The sequence below is a fragment of the Cololabis saira genome, chromosome 4, assembly GCF_033807715.1.
Source record: "Cololabis saira isolate AMF1-May2022 chromosome 4, fColSai1.1, whole genome shotgun sequence".
NCBI lineage: Eukaryota > Metazoa > Chordata > Actinopteri > Beloniformes > Belonidae > Cololabis > Cololabis saira.
The window spans coordinates 19224398-19247424 of NC_084590.1; the positions used below are offsets into that span (position 1 = coordinate 19224398).

At 38.6% G+C, this 23027-nt stretch overlaps 1 protein-coding gene across 3 annotated transcripts in view; it reads right to left on the reverse strand.

Moving 5' to 3' along the window:
- The window catches only part of sacs (sacsin molecular chaperone), a 38100-nt gene extending 18165 nt beyond the window's left edge, over window positions 1-19935 (reverse strand). For 2 of the 3 annotated variants that reach the window (XM_061719084.1, XM_061719082.1), the window contains exons 1-10: window positions 19704-19935; window positions 16424-16482; window positions 15067-15168; window positions 12543-12693; window positions 7851-7941; window positions 7687-7772; window positions 4345-4456; window positions 2519-2665; window positions 872-2357; window positions 411-502 (exon numbers count right to left, since the gene is read on the reverse strand). In XM_061719084.1, coding sequence (XP_061575068.1) covers window positions 411-502; window positions 872-2357; window positions 2519-2665; window positions 4345-4456; window positions 7687-7772; window positions 7851-7941; window positions 12543-12693; window positions 15067-15089 — 2188 coding nt within the window. In that variant the 5' untranslated portion in view covers window positions 15090-15168; window positions 16424-16482; window positions 19704-19935. The remainder of the gene's footprint in view (window positions 1-410; window positions 503-871; window positions 2358-2518; window positions 2666-4344; window positions 4457-7686; window positions 7773-7850; window positions 7942-12542; window positions 12694-15066; window positions 15169-16423; window positions 16483-19703) is intronic. The other variant, XM_061719083.1, reaches the window with a different exon arrangement.
- Between the last annotated feature and the right edge of the window lie 3092 nt (window positions 19936-23027).

Genomic DNA, 23027 nt, shown 5'->3' on the forward strand with positions numbered 1-23027 from the left:
AAGACTTTATCACCGGCCAGATGAGTCCCTGGCCTCAGCAGGGATATAGCCTACAACAAGAATTCGTAGTATGTCTCTGTATGCTTAATAGTCTTCTTTTTGTCAGTAAAATACAACTCACTGTTGAATCAGCATGTTCCGTCTCACTTCCCTTTTATGTATCTCCCTCTCCTAAGTTATCTATCAGCAGTGATCCAGATTTAATGCCCTGCTGCAGAGTAACCTTGACTGCGTATTGCTACTATATGGCTGAACCCACATAATCCACAGTCATTGCAGGAGTGCAGGGGCATTTCAGCCTCATTCTGAGATATAGTTCTGCTAGATATGTTGTACGTGGTTAAAAGAAATATCAATATCCCCCATTAACTCTTGGGATTGAACAACTACTAAATAAGATGTTTCATTACCTCTGCTTTTGGCTGCTTTCTTTAAACTGTCCATCACCGAGGGCTTTATACTCTCCAGTATAAACCGATGCTCGAGTCCTTGATACAGAGACCTTAAGGTGAAGAAAAAAAAAAGAAAGATATATGCGCAAATGCTTCCATTTCCACAAACTGGCTCTATGTTATGTTTCAATGAAATACCGTTCCTTAAATGCTGAAGATATAATTAGGATCAAGTTTAAATCTATAACTCATATAAGTGAAATGAGACCAAATTTGAGCATGTTCCTGTTAATACATTTGAATGTTTTGCTGTTCTATTTGCACAGGGAGCTGCAAAAAATAACTAGTCATATAACCAACCCCAACCTGCCCTTATATCTGAATAAATCAGATTCTCAGCTGTGCATTTTACCATATAAATAAAAATATTTGATATTATTTTGTGTTAAAACCACAAAAAAAGTTAACTGAATCTCTACCTGTGGAAATCTTCTGATGCAATATAAATGGCATCTTTTTCAGTGACGGAGGATGAAAAGGTTGTGAACGACTCATCTTGCAGTGGCAGGAGTTCTAGTCCTATAAGGTCACTGTAATTGGCATCACTCAGCACAAACTCCAGCAGCAGCAGTTTTTCTTGTGCGGAGCCTTTGTGTTTGCACTTCCTGATCGTCTGCCGCAGCAAAGACGGAGTGACTTTCTTCACTTCGGTGGGCTCTGTTGTGTAGGTAGCCAGGACAAAGTGAATGGCAGCTGGCACCTTCGCCACCTGCATTCCTGAGCTTTGGAGGTAGTTGATCACAGTTTCTGAAATGTTCTCATCTGTATCCAGCTCTGAGAACACTGCCTGGTCCATGCTGATCCAGCTTTCACTGAGGGAGTAAATGACTTTCTGCTGCAACAACTCCTGAAAGAGTGGCTGGAGAATGGGTGTCCACCGGGACTTGACCTGCTTAGGGTCTGGCCAGGCCCTGTAGGTCCCTGTAGGGGACAAAGGAAAGTCTTGGTCCTTTATTGTCTGTACCCTTTTTATAGCCTCAATTATGAGAGTGAAGTAAGCCTTGGGGATGACTGTGATTATAAGTAGCTCGTTCCACAAGGCAGCTGGATCCCTCCACTGGTCCACTTCTCGCCACTTGATGCTCCTACGGTTGTCTGTGAGGCCGAAGAAGCCGCTCACATGAACTGGAAGCCCCGTCTCACTCTCCTCACCAGGGGGGAGAGGAAGGAAGCAAAAAGCTCGTCCTAAGAAGCCAGATGTGGCACCTTTTTCCTCTTTGTTTGCCGCGGTAAGAGGCAGGGCAATGCCAATTGCAGGCATGAACTTCAAATTGTCTGCTAGTGAGTCCAACTCAGCACACATCCCTCTCCCTCCAACTCCATTACAAACAAGCCATGTCATCTTCTGCGTCTCTTTAGCCGTTTCATCCTGAGTCTCTATGTTGATCTGATAGGTGACACATGTGATGGTAGCGCTGGGAACCCCATTGCTGTAGCTGTCTATAGCCTGACCCAGTGTCTTGAGTGCATTCTGTCTCTCTGATTTATCATCTGTATTCTCTGTTGCTGAAGCCTGAAACAGCAAGCGTTCTGTACCATCAGACTCTCGCACATGTAGGGAGATCTTCTGAACGCTTTTAAGGAAAAGGAGCACCGTGTCTGCATCCGCTTTAAAAGACTCAAAAAGCTCCAAAACTTTTTCCTTATTGTAAATGTTGCCACTGAGCTGGGAAGGGGTCATGCGAAGTGGGAAGCGAAACAGGGTTCCTGGAAAGCTGCCATCTTTAATGGTTCTCTCAGAGCTCTCAAACATCCCCATGAAGGGAGCAAACTGGTCAGCTAGTTCTGTGATCTCCTTAATGTCAGTCTTCAAGTTCCAACACTGCCCAGATTCATTCACCCCAAAAAGGGTCTGATGAGGGTCTAGCATGGCAATCTGGTCCCCACTGAAGATACTGGGAACATCTGAAAAATACAAAATCAACGGAAGTTTCACATGAAAATATGAGCACTCAATAGCACAAAAAACGATTAAAGTTACTATTTTTAAAGACTTACTCCACATGAACAAAAGTAAACATTTAAATACACACATTCAAATTTTGTATTTCTAAAAACATTCTCACCTGTAATATGGTACACAGAGTTGAAGCCAATCCCAAATCGTCCAACTTTCAGTGGATCATCTCTCTTCCTGCTCCTTGCAATCTCTTGAATGCCATTCCAGTCATCCACAGTGAACACAGCATCATTGTAGACGTACAAAGCTGTTCCTGCATGTTAGAAGAAAATAAGCTCAAAAAGTCTAAAATTTGGTACCTTCAAGTTAATGCTTACAAAATGTGTTAACCAAATGTCCTCTTTGATGTCTCTAAATAGTATCAGCTCAGGCTCGGGACTTTTATTTTAGGTGGTTCTTCCTGCAGATCACATACTTCCAATTCTGTTTAATCCAGACTTACTGACATTCCCATCCACCCACAAACCACTGAACATTTGCAAGAGTCAATAATGGTGGAACGTTTGAACAGTTGACTCAAAAACTCTCCTCAATCCAAGGTGCTTTCTGTTGGATGACAATTATACTTGCATTTGTTGCCACTTGATTTTTATTTTTTTTTATTACATGCCATGATGACTGATCAAAATGGAACTACATCATAGTAAAACACCATTCACATGTGAAAAGAAAAAAAAAGACATACTATGCAGTGCACTCTTGAAATAAGCAAATAACCCCCCCTCAAAAAAATAAAATCATAAAAACCCCATCACAAGCTGCTTAGCCAAAGCAAGTGCTTGGTTAATGCTCGCAGCCACACATGAAAAGCGGAATCAACGCTCCCTCCACAATACACAGAGGCCACTGTTCAGTTCGGCAACACTTTACACTTGTCATCATCCCATTCAATGTAAATGGACGGTGACACTCAGGACGATTTCCGCTTGTACGTGTGAGCTCAGGGTTAACATTTTTTAAAACCATCTCTCCTACTAGTATATAGCCACATTCCCATTACACTTTTGAATAAAAGAATATCAAATCTTGCTGCAGAGTGTGTGTTTCCATTGGTCGCTGGTTTTCAAATAAGTGTAATTCTCATAAAAAAATGCAGCTTATCTTGTCCCGTGAGACTTTTCTTCAAACGAATGTAAAAAATAAAATCTCAGCGTTGAAGAAAATGGGCTAAAACATCTTTAGTCTTTGATTAATTATTGTGATTGCCGCTACTGCTGTTGATAAAATAGCCAGATGATGAAGGCTGCGGATGATCATTCAAATGATTATTCAGAGGTAAAGCATTAATATAATGTATAATGATTAAATAGCGTTACAACACAACCTGATGAAATTAGGCCAAAAATAACTGGAAACTACATTTTTAATTACTTTAGATTGACCTGCTACGTCAAATCCAGCCCTCCCAGAGACGTGAAAATGTGCAAAAAGCATTTCCATTACACTTTTGCAAATAGGTGGATTATCGAATCGCCTGAAAAACCCCCTCCTGGAAGCGTAAAAAGGTTTATTTGACATTCAAGAGTTTTTTCTTTTCAAATTATTGCCGTTTCCATGACAGGATTTATTTTTTGATCTTTGGTTTTACGCAAATCTAGGGGTAATGGAAACGTGCCTTATGTCTGGCATATAACCCAGCTGCTAACTTGCCTTTAACAAGCTGGATCAGATGTAGTGCTGAATAACAATATAACTCTATTGGCAGAAAAAATAAAGATAAATATACAGTAAATGTATGGTAAATATATAATGAAAGGAGAACATTATATAACAATCCTTGTGATCCGTGTTGAGCATCAGCCAAAAAGAGCAAAACAAAGATGGGACAGTCTGTTGTAAACACAACACCTTGAACATATGTGTTCCAAATGAAGATCAGGGTCAGTGATCACTGTGCTGCCTGCTGCACTTAACTGACTACTAACTACTAACCTTGATGCTGAGCCATGTCAGGTGACCACAGTGACTCCACTCCATACTCTGTTTCATCGTAGAGGAACTTGACTTCTGTGGCTCCTGCATCCTCTGCATTTTGTATCAACTCCTTCAAAACAGAATAGAGAAGCTGTGTGTTAATCAACACAGAGCTGTGGTTATTTAAGTATACCTGGACAATGACATTTAATTCAATTCATTTCAATACTTTCTGCTTGGCACCAAATGACTGTGGATTCACTGAAATAGATGTATGGAGGTATCTGCAACTCCGGCCCCAGAACGATAAGCAAATTGCAGTGGGTCCTGAAAGGTAGCTGTTTCTTACTCAGTTGGTTCAGTAAAAGTCTCTGCATGACTTCAATTATGTGTGATGTTAGAGCAATAGGTTTAAAGTCATTAAGGCAAGATGGATGAGATGTTTTGATGCTGGAACAAGGCAGCATGTCTTCCGTAACACCAGAGGGGTATTCCAGAAAGAAGGTTCAACAAACTCTGAGTCTAACCCTGAACTCTGAGTTGATTTACCCTGAGATAGGAAACTCAGAGTTTTTAGTTCCAGAACAGCGGATATGAGTTAGTTCAATCAACGAATATGTTCACCTTGAGTTAAGCGCGTGCATGAAGAAAATAAAAAAGCCATCATCAATGGAGCCCTGATACTACGATTCACCATGGCAACCGGCGACAACAAAAGATCCACATACTTCACGCCACTGGAGTTAGAAGTGTTAATACGTGCGTATGGCGAGTATGAGAGCATATTTCGGAAAAAAAACAACACAGCTGCAGCAGCAAAGGAGAGACAATTGGCGTGGGAGAAAGTTGCTGCCCGAGTCAATGTGTAAGTTTGAATGCAGTATTCATTTAACATTTAAGCACACTGTCTTATAATATTACAGATGAAAACAGTGGTGGAATGGTATTGAATGAAATTTTATTGTCATTTAGATGCAACCCCACAGGTGCAAAGCGCACTTGGCAGCAGTTGAAAATGAAATACAAAAACATAATTCAGACGGGTAAGGCATAATTTGGTTGGGCCTATGATTGTACCTCACTTCAGTTTTAATCATATTTGATATATTCAGCATACATATTCAGTGGCCATTTCAATGTATAGTGGCTTTATCCCGATTAACAGTTGAGTTCTGCTCAGCCAACAGAAAGAAGGCAGGGGCCCGCAAAACGGCTTTTCTCACGGCTCTACACACCGTTACTTTCCCAATATGTTCTGCAATGTTGTATAGAAAACTGCCGTTGGCAAAAAAACGAAGCGCAACACAAAGAATTTGCTCTGAACTGAGAGCACGTCCACGGTTTGTAATGTTGGATATATATGGCTGGAGAATGTCGTTCAGATAAGTAATAGAGTGTGACGAAAAACGGTAACGTTCTGTAAGGTACTCATCAGGGAATGAAAGTATATCTAATCTTGGTCTAAACATCCTCTCCTGACGTAAGGCATTGCAAATTAATTCCGCTTCGATGTCAATTGGATTCTGGAGGAAAGGACACCCCATGTGGGATAGCTGCTTCAGGCTCAGCAGGAGGGAGGAGACAGAGAGAAACTCAGGGTTTATTGAAGAAAACCTGCTAGCGAGAAGGTTAGGTTCACAGGGTCCGTTGCCATAGTAACTGACTCAGAGTTTGAGCTACATTGCTTTCTGGAACTGAAAACTCCAGGTTTCCCTCATCTCAGGGTTAACAAACTCAGAGTTTTCACAAAACCCCCTTTCTGGAATACCCCCCAGAACTTTCTTTTGCCTCAGGCTGATGGCAAAGATTTACTGCAGAATCCCACATAGCTGGTTTACAGAGGTCTTCAGGACTCTGGAGCTTGCTCCATCTGAACATTTACTTATTAAAGAGTTTCATTCCAAATACGGTAGTCTAATTACAGAGGATGACTCCATTTGGGAATTTAAACCTTAATTTGTGCAATATAACCATAATATTTTAGAGTGCATGAGTAACAGCAGCAAATTACAGCTTCTAAATGTTCAATATTTGGCTGTATTGCCTTCATATAGCTTTCCTGAGAAGAACCTCTACTCCAGCTTCCTGTCACTTATAGGCTCTTAGAAGAGCTTACATGAAAACATCCTCTAAAATATGAAATTAGGTTTGTTTGTTCACAGAGAATGAAAACCATAAAAACTATTTCCCTGCCTCCTCTTCCTTGCTTCATCTCTGTGGTAGCCAGGTGGTACGTTAGAGGTAACAGAGGTTGCTGTGTTGTGGAGGAGCAGTGGGAGCTGGCATGAGGGAGAGGCTCTGGGACGCCAGGGATCACTGTTTAGCCCTCTGGAAGTGTTGTGGGACTAACTACACAAAACACTGATGATAGGAGGTTTCCATGTGAACACCCCAAAGACAAAGGCTCACAGGTATATCGTCAAGTTGTTCCAAGGCCTTTACTGAGTGATAATCCTAGCATAGGTTTCCTGTGTTTATTCTAACTATTTACAGCTGTAACATTGCCAATTCTCCAACACCCACAAACAGATCTGAAATCTTCTTCCTGGTAAAACCATACTTTCATCAATTATGAGGTAGGAATTAAACATTTTTGTTTCTCATTTGTAAATAGATTAGTTTCCACTACCACAAGAATACAGGAGAAACCTAAATATCACAAAGAAAATTTGGAAACGCCCCAAATAAAAAAAAAAAAGAAAACTGTCAAATGTCACAAAAACCTTTTTACATTTTCATGAGGTGGTTTTCAGATGTGTTGATAATCCAGTTTATCGCAAAAGTGTAATGTAAACCCTTTTTTTTTTTTACATTTACACATCTGTCAATCCAAAGCCATCGAAATCTAATTAGCAGCTGTTTTTGGCCTATATAGTTGTGCATTGCTTAATCGTTATGTATTGCATAAGGGATTTGCCTCTGAATACGGGACAAGATAATGATAGTTCCAGAGATACAGAAAGAGAAATAGAATAGTTGTGCTCATAAAAAGAAAAACCCCATTCCCTGTTAACACCCCCACCCCCCCAGGAGTACCCTATCACAATTTCAGAACTGTCACTTTTGTTTTGCAAAAAAGTGCAATGGAACTCTACTTGGTGGCTTTAGAGAAAAGTATCTGCTAAATCACAAAAAATTTATGTAAATTAACAAACTGCTGACAATTTTAGATGCATTTCTTTAATCCTCACTAACAGACAGACAGGTAATGGAGCTTGGGTAAGACAAACTTAAGAAGCATTTCTATATACTGTCCCATTATGCTAAATATTCATCAATCTTCCGCACAACTTTTGAATGTTTTGCTAAAAGTTTTAAGGTCAATACAGACTAACCCAATAATTAAAACTAGGCACTTACTTTCAATATTTGTCCACCTTCAGGGTACCTCCTCAAAATGTCCTTCAAAAATTCAACGAGTGGTGGCGTCGTCTGTCCGAACCTCCCTGTAACAAGGATGCTGGGTAATATTAAACTGTTACAGTAACTAGTTTATTGCAAACATGTGTGCAATTTAATCTTACCTCCTCCTTTCAGGCCTCTTCCTACCAGAGTCACAGAAACGTCTGGGGTTCCTGCTGGCACCAAGGTGCCGATCTGCAGGCTGTCATCCAGCTATGGAGGATTGACATAAGGACAGGGCATAACTTTAGATAAAACAAGATAAAGAAATTGCACTGAAAAAAAGGATGAAAAGCTAATTATAACAGTACATTTTATGAGAGCATATAGTTGTCTTTACATCAGCACTGCTGCATCATCACTGTCTCGCCACAGCTACTGCTAAATCATCCGTGGTGAGTTACTGCACATAGGCAGACAGAACTTATCCTGGTTCATGTTTCAAAATCAATTGCACAGCGAGTCCAGAGTCGGCACCAGGCCTGATGCTGAGCCTGTTTGGGGCTTTTCAAGGTGACATCACGGCCTGCTGCACTCAGCAGTCTCTGACCGACAACATGCTGCCTGGCAAAGTGAACTGTGCATAAGAAAACCCCTCAGTCATCACCCTCATCATGGCCGTTGCACCAACAGATAATGACGGTACAAAGGCCTTTGAGTTCACGGTGTGAGATTAATAACATCTCAAGTAAGAGCAATGGAAAGTGCTAACAACAAATATGCTTTTTAAGCAACGAGACGGAACATTTTTACTAAACATGAAAATGAATTTAAGGACATAAACACTGTAATAACTATCTGCCTTAAGAAAATTTTCAGAATGACGTGCTTTCCAAGCAATTCTCCTCATCAACCATCTATAATTTATACAAAGAGTGTTTAGTAAGTTATTAATAAGTGATCATTTAGTTTTATTACTATAACAGTAGCATTTATATCCAGAGAATAAATTGTAATCACAGCAACTTATAGTAAAAATCTACATAATGGTTTTGAGTGGTTCCTTTAGCATTTGGCTCCCAAGGTTAAATCTTTTATTTAATTTGAGATTACTCATGGATATGCAGTTACACTGATGAATGCCTCCTTCTCTTTTTTCCTAAACAGATATGGAATCCTCAGTTAAGTACAGCAGCTGGAACAATGTTCTCTCTGTCGGCATTTTAATTGCATCAACCAGAACAGCAAAGCCTCTTAAAATATAGACTTGCCTTAAGACAGCACAATGGACACTATTGTCACAATTCAGTTCTTGGGAAAGTTCACGGGCAGAGCAGAATTCAAGACCTAAAATAATATACCTTTGACAAAGCACATATCTTAGACCGTACCAACAACAATGCAGACTCAAAGGGAGTTTTGCAGGGGGGCCTTGCTCATTTCTGAGCCCCGAGCTCATGCTCAGAAGGCGGGGGGGGGGGGGGTTTGCCAAGTACTAACCAGCACCTGCTGCTTTCCATCAGCTGAGCTCCGACACACCGGGTCAGCTGCAGTTATGTGAGGCATTGACTCACTGAGCTGTCACAAATTATTCACTAGTCACACTGCAAATGCATGTGCCGAACAACAACCCACCTGTTTGTGTCTAAATATGATTAGCACGAAAGGTTACGCATCATGAGCTCCTAATTATTGAAAATGTACATCATAGTTGTGTGTACTTTTTAGCATAGATGGTGTACTATTTCACTATTTCCACGTCTGAAAATTTGATCTGTTCAATGCAATATTTGTATTTGGACACTGACAGTTTTTATGACTTTGCCTTTATACACCACCAAAATGGTTTTTAAATAAAACAATTGAGATATAACCAAGGTGTACAGTAATTTGCATGTTTAATTTAAGAGCTTTCACAAAAATGGGACATCTACCTTTAAGCCATTTCAAAGAAAGAACCTCCATTTTGAGAGGCTCAAAAATAGTTGAACAATAAACTGAAAAGAAGTTAATTGGCAAGGTGTGGTCCGTCTTCACATTACTTCAAGACGAATAATGGGGGGGTGGGGATTGTTTCACAAAAGGAGTCTCAACAAACTCCGAAAAACCCTGAGTTAAGAAACTCTGAGTTTTTGGTTTCAGGAAAGATGTTCTGAGCTAGTTCTGTAAATATGTTGACACAGAGTTACTGATTATAAAAAGCCATCATCAATGGAGCTCCAATGCCATGATTCAACATGACAGCGCATAGTGACCAGAAGTAATCTTCCTATTTTAGAACAGGACATATTAGTGCAATCATATCATAAATATAAGCAGCATATGTTCAAACAAAATTGCAACACGACTGTTGCAGCAAAACTGCAGCGTGAGTTAATGCGTAGGCCAATTCAAATATTTTACAACGGTTTAGCATGAACACTAACGAATGTAGATGTTTATTGTTGTAAATATTCATTATCATATAGGCTAAATTCTGGGAACAAAAACATTGCAGGGTTGGTTGTATTCACTTTAAAAAAACATCTTGGAGGAATGGGAAAAATCAAAAGATACAATCATTCAAGCTGAGAAATATGAGTGCAGTCAATACATTCAGTCACACTGGAAATGTATTTAATCACAGAAGTCTGAACAGGATACTAAGTATTTTAAGCAATTAATGATATTAAGTCCTAAATTATTTGAATTACTCTATGACTTTGTAGCGACAGAGTTGAAAGGAAAGAAAAATTAGACAGGGGTGGGGGTCGTCATTATATATAAATATGATTTGCTAACAGCTTATAAAATTAAAAACCTATGATTTTTTTTGTGTGACGTATAAACATACGCAATACTTGTGATGCATGGAAGGATAAGATTATAGGCTAAACGACAAAGACAAAAAAAGACTCATCAGCATGTCACCAGTATAAGCCATGACTGATTGGACCACATTAAAATCTATTCTAGTCATCAATATACTCTCCTGACACAAATGCGACGTTGTTCAAACATCTCTAAAATGTGCCTTATAAGATCGATTTTCTGATAAAAATTAACTTGTTTCAACTTCATGAAGTGGAGGAGACATTAAGTAATTTGGGGTATGTTGAGATAAACCTGCTCTTGAGCAGATTTACTTCACAGAGCCAGTTACTGCGGTAACTACCTCTGTATCAGTTACACTGTCTTTTAAAAAACCTGTTCAATTGAACCCTCTTGTTCGGGTTAATTAACCTTGCGTTGTGAAACAACAAACTCTGTTTCCCTGAGATCAGGTTCAATATACTCAGAGTTTCAACATAACCCGCTTTATGAAATGGATGCCTGGAGTACATATCAGAAACTGGACTTTCATTTGGCAGCTGTTTTGACTGGAGTCAAAGAAGATCTATGCATTAAAAAGGCGTTCATTAGGCTGAAAAAAACAACATCAATATATGAGAGGGATAGCAAAAACCTTAAGCGTGGCCAATATAACGACAAGCTCAACAAGATCACAGAAGACCAAGGACGACAAATAACTTCAGTGTTATATACAAATGTCTCTTGGTGCGAGACAAAACGCTTCGCAAAATCGACAGAAGTCGATAACACTCTAGAGAAAATAGGCATGCCATTGATAACATGTACAATCAAAACTCACCTTCATGGATGTAAATACAGAGGATTTGCAAACGGCAACGTTAAAGAACAATAAAGTCAGATTCAACTTTGCCCCAAAAAAACAACCCCTCCAATAAAGCTTCTCATGTTCTGAGTCAGATACATTGTTCAGATGAAACCAAGATGAACTTGGATCAGAATGATGGGAAGAGGAAAGTATGGAGAAAGAAAGGAACAGCTCATCAACCAAAGCATACTACATGATGTGTCAAACATGGTGGAGGCAGTATTATGGTATGGACATGTATGGCAGCTAATGGACGGGCTCACTGGCGTTTATTGATGACCTAACTGCTGACAGAAATTGTAATATAAATTCTGAGGTGGATATACTCTCTGCTCACATTGAACCAATCGTCATACGATGGTGCTTCACTGTGCAGATGTGAAACTTATTGAGAAAAAAACTTTTTGAAGCAAAGTAATTTAAGATTCTTCATCATCCAAGTCAGTCACCTGACCTCGGTGCACTAGAGCTTGATTTACAGTTACCAAATACAAAACTACAGGCAGAAACTCCCATGAACGAGCACCAACAGTGAAAACCTGGCAAAGAAAGGAAACTCAGAATCTGGTGACATCCATGGACTCCAGACAATTACTGACTGTAGGGGATTTTCATCCAAGTATTAAGGTTATATTTACTTTTATGTCATTTTTGCCCAAATATTTTTGAGCCCTTTAGAATAGATGTACTATGAATAAAACTTCTGTAATTACTGAATTGTAAATGGCATAATTTTGTGAAGCCTCTTCAATTAAAGCTAAAAGTCTACTCTTTGATCACATCCCAAATGTTTTATTTGAAATCCACCATGGTGGTTTATAAAGTCAAAAGCATAAAAACTCTGTTAGTGTCCAAATACAAATGTTGTATTAAACATATGCTTGGGTTATGGCACAGGGGCATTTAAACAATGCTCCAGTTAGCTGTTCACAATTACCCATCAGGACTGAGTCCTCTCTTTGTCTGGTATTAGTCAAATATGACAATAGGCAACCACATTCACCCAAAAAGAATCCAAAGAATCTGACATGAATATAAAAAACAAAGAGAGACACTTATATTGTCATGATTGCCTTGGGATGATGAAAAACAACCACAAACAGGGAATAAGAAAACCCCACATTTTTGTAGTTCACGTGGTTTAGTTGTGGTGAACAGATGACGTTCAGAAACGGAAGACGTTCAAATTCTCCAAAACCCAAACAAAAACACTCACCATCCTCCCATTGTGGAGCAGTCGTTGCTCCTCGACTGGGAGGTTTGTCTCCTCGTAGAGGAGCTGCTTAACATCTTGGACAGATGTGATTGGAGAGACCTGGTAGGACCTCAGGCCAATGCACTCATGACGAACCGTAACCCGTGGCAACCTAGAAATAACAAATAATAATAGTAATAATAATAAAAAAGCATCTGTCACTGTCATAAGATTTGACTTTAATCTAAACTGATTTAAAATTGAATCTGATGAAAACAGAGAAAAGGGAGTAATTTGATAGTTACTGTCGAGCAAGCTTTGAGTTATGGGAAATTTTTTAGAATGAAAAGAAAAACCCCACTGCACACCATCAACCAAAAATGTTAAATTAGTCACCATCACTATTGTCGTATATTAACAGTCATCATGCCCCTACTTCCTACCACCCACTGACATGGAAGAGTATTTGATTACTCTGGTCACTACATTTGGCACAGGCACTCAACAATGGCAAATTGTTTGCAGTAACTGAATATGTTTTAATTTCCCACAGCACACGTGACATTTAAGAGTGTAAGGATCCATTGATCTGCCCTGATATATCGCTTCACTATTGAATGATCCGATAGCATCAATACAAAATTAAAATATTTATTACATGTAATCCGTATCAATGCATGTCATCAAGTAGCCTTTTGTAGTCAATTTTACTCAAAGACCGAACATTATTCAATTTAACTCTCTGGATGAAATCCAAAAAATTTAAATGTGAAATTATATTTTAGTTTGTTACTCCATTTTCATAGGAATGGAGGTTATTGTGTTAAATCAATATGACATCCTCTTATATCAATCACTCGCTCCTGAGTTGAAGCAGATTGTCCAGATTCATCCATCAAATTGTTGCAGTGTTGCAGTATTTTAATGTGATTTACACTTGTCATTTTATTGATTACCAGCTCCTGGTTTAAATAAAATGTTTATGATACAAACAAACACTACACACAACTGTACTTAAAAACTTGAATACAAACAAAAAAAGATGCTTTTTTCTTCATGTCTGACAGCAAAGTCGAGGAAACTTTTCCTTGTATCGATCACTAGCTCCTAATTCGAAGCAAACTTGTTGATATTGGGGAATATCGAATCATCATCCTGTTAATCAATGTAATATCTTATGATGAAAGTTACGACAAACACCCCAACTTAACAAATTCCCATACCACACTAGTGGGCCAGATGTTACAGGGGTTGAAAATCACTGCTGCAGAGGATATGAAGCTCTCACTCACAAACATTATTGATCAAAGTTCAAGGGTTGAAGACATATAAGCAACGAAGGCCTTACCACAGCGATCAATACTGCTTCAGTGAAAATTATAGCAGTTGCTCTCTTGGCAGACTCAACATCACTAGTTTAGTTACATGTCACCATTGTTTCCTTTACAATTCAATTAAATTATTGGGAGATGGGAAGTGGCTCCATTTAAATAATTAAAAAAAAACAACAACTAATAAACTAGTCTATCAACAACAATAAAACAAAAATGTCTATTATTCTGCAGCAGACCTCTACTCTGGACTCATGCAGCCAAATGCTTATTGGTGCATTCAGTGGAGCTGCGTGGGTGTGGCCGCAGCTCCAGCAGAGGGTGGTTGAAACCCTCCTTGGACCATTGTACACAGTACTCGAGTTGTAAAAAAAAAATCAGGGGGGATGGTGGATTTTATCATATGGGGACAAATAATTTGTGCTGATTACAAATAATATAATATATTACAAATAATAGCACTGACCAAAACACCTGCAGAAATACTGCAGGAATGACATAGCAGCAGATAAATGCAGCCTTCTGTAAGCTTTAAATATCCACTGGGCTTACATCAAATACATCCAAACACAAAAATAAAAACCAGTTTTCTTAACTTATCAATATGATTCTGTCCTTCACAGGATAAGTAAAATGGATCACTGCAAAAACTCAAAATCTTAACAAGAATATTTGTCTTATTTCTAGTTAAAATGTCTCATTTTAGTAAAAAAAAATGTCATTACACTTAAAACAAGACTCATCACTGGAAAAAACAACAATTTTCACCTTTTTCCAAGTAGATTTTCACTTAAAATAAGTAGAAAAATCTGCATGTGGAACAAGATTTTATTGCTTGTAATGAGAAGATAAATCTTGTCCCATTGGCAGATTTTTCCTACTTATTTCAAGTGAAAATTGACTTGAAACAGGTGAAAATTGTCAAATAAGTTATTTTTCTGGTGTTATTTTTCTGCTGATGACTCTAAATGTTGAAATAGCAGTAAAACCACATTCATTGATGAAATAGTATTGATTGTACACTTTCACACTGTATAAATAACCCCTAGACTTTCAAAAACACAGAAAAAACAACATAGGTAAAATGCTGCTGAAGGCTGATTTATGGTTCAGGCTTTAGTCCGGTTATCAGGAAACTACACATCACAATCAGGGGACTAGAAGCCTATTGCTGTTTCCTAACGTAGATATGTGACGGCATGCAGAGCACTCACCAGGGGTCTGTATGGTTGTCCATGTCTCTGCAGCTCTGTGTCCGGGACACACGCTTTCATGGGACTATCTCCTCCGCTGGGCGCAGGGATACACGCCCCGGGCTGTGAAGAGACACCAACACCGTTATTTCCCTACATAACTCTCTCCTTTCAACCTAACAATAGTAGGATTAATGTGCACCATCATCTTATGGATGTGCATTTGACACAGAGAGACACTGACGTTACATGTTGCTGTAAATGTGTCTCCGTGTCAGCTGTGCGTAGCCGGTGCTTATGCCGCGTTCCATTTGTCCTCGGAAGTGGGAATTTCCCAGTTCCCAGTCGGATTTTTCAACTGGAACGCCCCTCGAAGTGGGATTTCCCACTGGGAAAGTGGGAGAGTCTTCACCAGCCCCGAGTTACCATTCCAAGATGGCTGCCCCGGTTGTAAACAGTAGAAGAGAGCTCTGTAATAATTCGTAGCACTTCATTCTAGTTTTGGTCACACTAAATCAGTCGTGTAAAAGTATTGTTCAGCATATATATGCTGCTATAGTGTACTTCACATTTTTCATGTGGTATATGAGAACTACAAACTTGTTTTCCTACTTTGTAACTGGAACGCTGATAACTCGGCTGTGACGTCATTCCCAGGTCCGAGTTCCGACTTCCGAGGTAAATGGAACGCAGCAATAGTTGTTGTTTTTTTTTGTTTTAACTTTATTTAAAAGAATTATCACAGAATAGTATACAGATAGAATACAAAACATGTGCCAGGGATGATGTTCGTTATTCAAGAAGATTATACATATTACACAAGTCTACGGTTTTAATAGCCTTTTAATTTGTTGATTTAGTGATTAGTTTTAAGTAAAGTTCCATTTCTTTCTGGAAAACATAAAAGCAAAGGGGTTTTCTTTGAAAATGTACTCTTATGAATATGAAATTTGGCAAGAAATAAAAACAGATTTATCAAAAAGTAACATTTTCCTTCTTTCTTAGGGAAACAATGGAAACCAAAAACAACATTTTCCCAATGTAAATTAAAATCTATAGTGAAAGAGTCAATAATAAATTTGCTAATATCTGCCCATATTTTTTTTTTGAATGAGAGCAAAGCCAGAATACATTTGTTTCTGGATGTAACTTACAGAAGGAACAGTTCGTATTAATGTCCTTTTTAAATTTCTGCATGTAATGGCTTAGCCGGTGCATAGTGTCGCGCTTAAGCCTGATTTATGGTTCCGCGTTACACCAACGCAGCGCCTACGCCGTAGGGTTCGGCGTAGCCTACGGGGTAGGCTCTGGTTGGTGTAACGCGGAACCATAAATCCGCCGTTAGCCTCTTTTATCCGAGCAAACCCCATTCACTCACTTGTGTGTCTCCTGCGCGATCTCTCAAAGAGCTTATACATGTCACGGCAGTCTGGCTTCCTGTAAACAATAACAGCAACAACAGCAAGTGGCATTGTTAATTCCCTCCAACTACATACCGGTTCCTTCAAAGGCGACGTTCTAATAATAATGAATTACACTGTCTGCGTGTGAGAGCGCGACTACAGGCGAGGCGAGAGGAATCCCCCCCGAGCGACTTCCGCGTCGTCTGAAATCCTGTTAGGATAACTTATTAGCCTTGGTATGTTTTGTCGTTGTTCTGGGTATCAGCGAATGCATTCCGCCTTACCCGTACTACTATGTGTAAAACATTGTACAAAGTGACTCTATTTCGTATGACTTTTACATATATAACCGAGATTTTTGTTGTTGTCGTCGTCGTGGTTTATTAGCGCATGCGTATTGTCGTATCAGGGACTCAAGTCTCTTAATAGTATTGTTTTGGGGATCAAGAACAGCAAAATGTATTTACTCGTCTAACTAAAAAACACATTCTATTTGATTTCAAACTAAAAAACGTGTATTTGAATGCAGTAAAAGTTCGTGATCACTTGTAGATAGGGTTGCCACCTTTCAGAAATAGAAATAAGGGACGCTCCGATTTCAGCAACGCAGACCCCAAAAAAAGGGACATCCCCAAAACTTCTAAACTGCATAGAAATGTATTTATTTTATATGAAAAAACTAAATGCTTTGATTTAAAGTTTAAAGTGCTTTAATAGCATTTAACTTGTATGACTGTACAGACATCCAACCATACTAGCAACTGAAATATCCTCCTATGATGTGTACGTCCATCAGCCCAGATGTAACCTACAGGAACATTAGAATATGGTGTAAAAGTTAATTTATTTCAATAATTCAACTAGAATATGGTGTAAAAGTTAATTTATTTCAATAATTCAACTTAAAAGGTGAAACTAATATATTACATAGTGTCATTACATGCAAAGCAAGATATGTTAAACCTTTATTTGTTATTATTTTGATGATTGAATTGTTTATTGATTTCATAATATAGAGATTTTTTCATTTGGGGTTTTCATAAACTGTGAGCCATAATCACCAAAATTATAACAAATAAAGGCTTGAAATATCTCACTTTGAATGTAGTGGGAAATAATATATTTGTTTCACCTTTAGATGAATTTACTAAGAATGAAGTTTTGCAATATATTCACATTTTCCGACCTTCACCTGTAGATTATTACATAAATAAATAAGAGCATAATATGTGTCCTTATTGGTTCAATACGGAATGCAACTTTTAATTCCCAATTACGGAACAATTCCGTATTTTAAGGGACGGGTGGCAAGTTTGTAAAGCAGGTAAAATCAGACCACCTAGTCAGAAAAGATTAGGAAGAGTCAAGAACTTTCACTCCGCCCTGTTCTACAAGGACAGTGTTCTGAAAGTGAGTCACTGATATGTTGCATTGATTTTTTTTTCCCCGAGTGTGTCAGCTACAGTACTTTCCAAGGCTTGGATTGACATCTAACCATAATTTCTAAACAGGATTATCTGTGCCTATGCTTTCTGCTGAAAGAGGGGAGTTTTTCCTTGTCACAGTTTGGCTTTTATCCAGATGGAGGATTTTTCTTTTTCTTTTAAACTTGTTTATTCCTATATTAGCTCGTGGGCCATTTTCCGGGTCTCTGAAAAGTGCCTAGATATAGTTTGTATTCTACTAGACTATAAATAAATAAAATTGAACTGAAAGCTGCAGTAAATTGTTGTTTGGTAATATGATTCAATGATCAAGTTGGAAAATACTGTGGACCATTGTTGACAAGTATGGTGACCAAATGGAGGACTAATTGCATCCAGCTTACACAGTTTATTAAAGGAAATAGTGTTTCTGAATACTGTGATACTGAGAATGTTTGCTAATATTCCTTGATATTCTGTCTGTGTTTCTTTCCTGTTTATTTTAATCTCCATATTACATCTAGATTATAAGGTTGTGGTTTGTTCCTAAACATCTGAAACACGACTTCACTTACAGTATCTGTACCCCATCAGATTGTGCACCCTAACAGGAAGTTCACTTTAACTGTGCAGTTTGGAGACTTCATAGTGGTGCAATTAAGTGATAAGCTTCTAAAAAATCTGTTTTGATTCCATGATACACTTCTACAAATGTACAGAATATCACACTTGGACAAGTCCATTTTCTATGCTGAAGTAAAACAAGAACCCTTCACACAGCTTGTTGTCACATCCATTTATCTCTTTTTATTCTACTTTTGGGACTTATTTGACAGCCATTCCGTGTATTAATACATGCAATAAACACAGCATCACCTCTCCAGTGCAAGACAAATAGCAGTAGTGCAAACAATAAGAAATATAAAGCAATAAGGAATATAAGAAATATAAGTAATATAAAAAATATAAAAAAGGTTAAGGTGCATTTGAATCGTGTTTTTTTTTTTGTTTTTTTTTTTTACAGATGACAGTATATACTATATACTTTCTATTTGATTGTCCATATTGTATTCCTTTATTTCTCTGTAACTGTTTTATATTCCCTTGTAAACCTAACCTCACGATGACTGGAATAATTGATGCGGTTATTGGCTGCCGCTGCTGAACTCTGGGAGCTGTAGTTCAAGGACCTGGCCGTACCAGCACACTGCAGTAAAAGATGCGCACATCAACTTCGTAAACCTGAATTATGGTTCCGCGTTAAATCGACGCAGAGCCTACGCCGTACCATACGACGTACCCTACGCCGTAGGCTCTGCGTTGGTGTAACGGGGAGCCATAAATCAGCCTGTAGACCAGGCTCGGTGAGACGGGCCTATCCCCATCCACCCAACTATGTACATTCCTAAAATCCACGATTAAATCAAACTATAACACACATGAATATATATAATTTTTAAATTACTAACTCCCCTGTTTCACTTTTGTGTGGATCGTGGATAGTTTGGTTGCTTGTCATGAGTGTTGTCATATGGCACGCATCTGATTACTGCACGCAGATTACACAAAAAATTCCCATAGCCTCCTGATTTTGAGCCATCACTGTATGGTTCAGTTTGTTGTTGTTTTTTAAATAAAACTAAAAGGATTGTAGAAGGATTGCAGAATTAAAGTGACAAATCTGCATGTCCAACATGAATTCATGCTGCGTTTTCAGAGGGCACGAATTCAATCTAGCCATACCACAATTTGAAAATGACAACAGCAATTATAACGTTAAAAATACCGCATAATGATGCATATAACATTAGTAAAAATACATCAAACTTACCGGAGTAACGCGATTTTGGTTCCGCAGTGATTCCTCCCTGCTGCGCAGACGCTCACTCCTTATCCAGGAATAATCACGCAGGCTACCTATGCATTATTATATTATCTTTAGTAATCCATCGAGTCAATCTACATCTCCCGGTGTCCCATCATCCCAATGATTCTTCATCTTGATGCCGCATTGGAGAGAGAGAGGGGGACACCGGGACAGGCATCAGCATCAGCACCAGCGCAGCTTCGCTGTGCGGTCTGCGCCGCAGAGGAGGGAACGCACACGCTGGTTCAATCACTGCGCAACAGCTTCCCTGTAGTCGGAATCATTTGGAGATGGGTTCAAATGCATTCAGACCGGAGATGTGATTTCTGATGCTTGAATATGCTTAGTTTCTGACGTGCAGGTCTCTTAAAGACACAGCTTGTGTGTCAGCTTGAGTGGAACAGTCACAAATATAAGAAGAAGAGTAACATTTTCGGTGAGATTTAGGGGCACTAAATTGTGGAATGATTTTTCCCACTTGGCAAAGAGCTCGTCCTCTCTGAAATATTACAAAAGACGTTTGAAGGACCACTTGACTGCTGTTTTGTAACTGTTTTCCCAATGTATTGTTGTTCATGTATCCATGTTCTTTTTTTTTTTTTTTTTTTTTTTTTGTGTTTCACTCATAGTGACATGTACCATCTTATTTGCTCAGGAGTCAATATAATATATAAGTTGTAAAAACAATATCCCATGCACACTCACACACACTTATTTTTTGTCTTTATTCTTTATTATTTATATATTGCATTATTAGTTTGCCATCACTTTTGTGTAGTTTTACTTTCTGTTTTTTGTATGTTAATCTTGACATGAAATTTTAATATCTTCGGTGGAGGCTTCAAATAAGCCCATTGGGTTTTTTGCCTCTTCCTGCACCTATAGTGTTTATCATTGATATTTCCTGTATATTTTTAAAAAACTGTGCAAAACAATAAACTAAACTAAACTAAACTAAACTAAACATATTTGCATGGGCCTGATAACGTTCAACACGGTCGTGAAGCAGACAGACCAGAGACAGTCTCAGAAGTTTGGCCAAGGGTTTCCTAATTTGTAATTAGTCGTCAGATCAGAATAAAATAAAAGTCTCCAGTTTCCAGCAGACGTCAATGACGAGAAAAAGCCTCCATTAGTTTGTTCATTTAAGTTGCAGTAACAAGCAAACACAATGTGCTTAACCTGAAAACAATTCAAATGTCATATTTTTGTATAAACACACCCATTAAACATTCACTGTGCTGATAAGTGTGTACTGTAGGACTGCTCAAACCTCCTTTGGCAGCACTAACTTAAAACTAGCACATTTCTGGATCAAACCTGCTCAAAGCTCAAGGGACATTTTTAATCACACCTTATTACAGAAGGGCTTCAGGTGAGACATATTTGAAGGACGTCTGGAATGAATGGTTCCCATGAGGTCATTTCACATCATCTATAGGGAATTAAGGTGTGGATGTTGGCTGGCCTGGACCACTCCAAAAGGGGGGGTTTCTTTTTCTAAATCCATTCATAGGATTCGTTTCAGTGCAGTCATTGTTCTGCCACATCACTCAACGTCAACTAAGCTTCAGCTGGCAGGTGCCACTTTGACATAGTTTTTTCATATTTTCATAAAATTTGGTAAATAATGTTCCCTTCAATGATAGCAAGTAGCCCAGGGCCTGAAGCAATGGAGGAAGTCCAAATCATGATACTGCTCCACCACATACTCCAGAGTTTGGGTTTTTTTAAGGGCACAAAAGGAACCTCATATTTTATCAGTCGAAGTCATTCAAAACTACACTTTCACACTAATTTCTTTAACTGGACTTAAGTTAGACAAACTGCTGACTCCGATTAGCTTTTATTGAAGTAATATTTTGGGTTCACCTATTTTTGCCTCCAGCCCTGTGAAAATTTAATGAGTGTATTGAATAAAGACATGAAAAACTATAATTATTTGTGTGTGTTTCACCTTAAGCAAACTGTGTTGGTCTAGTTTTGTGACTTGTATAAAGATGTAATCACGTTATAGCAAGATAATGACAAAAAACAGTTAATTCCATGGGGTTCACATATATTTCACTGATATTGTATATAAAATGTGCCATAAAGAAAGAAAGACAAAAGAAAAAGAAAAAAGTGGATGGATTTGTTGGAGTATGGGGTTTTAAATGTACATGCCAGTGAAAAGCTGTTTGTAAACGTCACCAGTAGATGGAGACAGCAGCAAAGCCTGGTTCTCCTGTCCTATCACAGTTTGCAGACAAGCAGGCCACTGCTCTAAAGATTTCTTTCAACAAAAACTTCATACACATTTAAACAATAAAATATTCTCATCGTAGTCCATAGCGTGAGAAAGCACCCCCCTTTATAATTCCATGTCAAGCAATTCAACTCAACAAACTCAACTCAAAGATTTAACTGAGAAAAAGTCAGAAAATACAATGACAGCTGCATATAAGGCTGCATAAAGAAAATTAAAAATCATATTTCATGGTAAACTACAACGGAGCAGCTTATTGCATTTGCTAAGCAAAGTCTGATTTCCTGGAATTGATACAGGCAACAACATGTCCAGACTTGTACTATAATTGGCCACTTTACTGCAGAGCTGAACTTTTGTCCTTTGTGTCTTTGCCTTGGATCAGTTCAGACTCACACGCCAATTCAAGCCCGCGTGCACACGATTATACTCACCATCTTGCTCTCCCCTGGCAGCACATTCACAATTCAACTTTGATATCAACAGACCATATCAACTTTGATACTAGGCAGCCTCAGCAGCCTAGTATGGTTTGCAAGAATACTTGTAGGAATACCTTTTTAAAGGTTATTTCACTAGAGGTGTTTCACTTTTCGTCTAAATCGGGGTTTCCCCACAATGAAATCACTTGTATACCTGGGATAATTCTCACTCTGGCACAAATATGAAAACACAGGCAGTGACTTGGCCATGAACCACGCTCTTCCCATTAGATAGAGTAAGGTTAGGCAAATCCTACCACAGAGGCGCGCATTGACGTCATGACAACAGCCACTCACAAAGATGACGGCTTCCTAGATAATTTAATACCGACATATACACACACAAATAAACAGTTAACGAGTAGGCAGTGGCATACTGCGTCCTGTGGGAGGACACCTGCTGAACTTTCTGTCATTAAAGTGAACATGGAAAACATCAAGGGGCCATTAGTTGTTTACTACTCAACGTTTTTTAAGTTCGTAAAAAGTGCTCTCTGTCCACATTTGTTATTGACGGACTACTTCTCTATATTTTCTATGTAGTTTGTTAGAAACCAA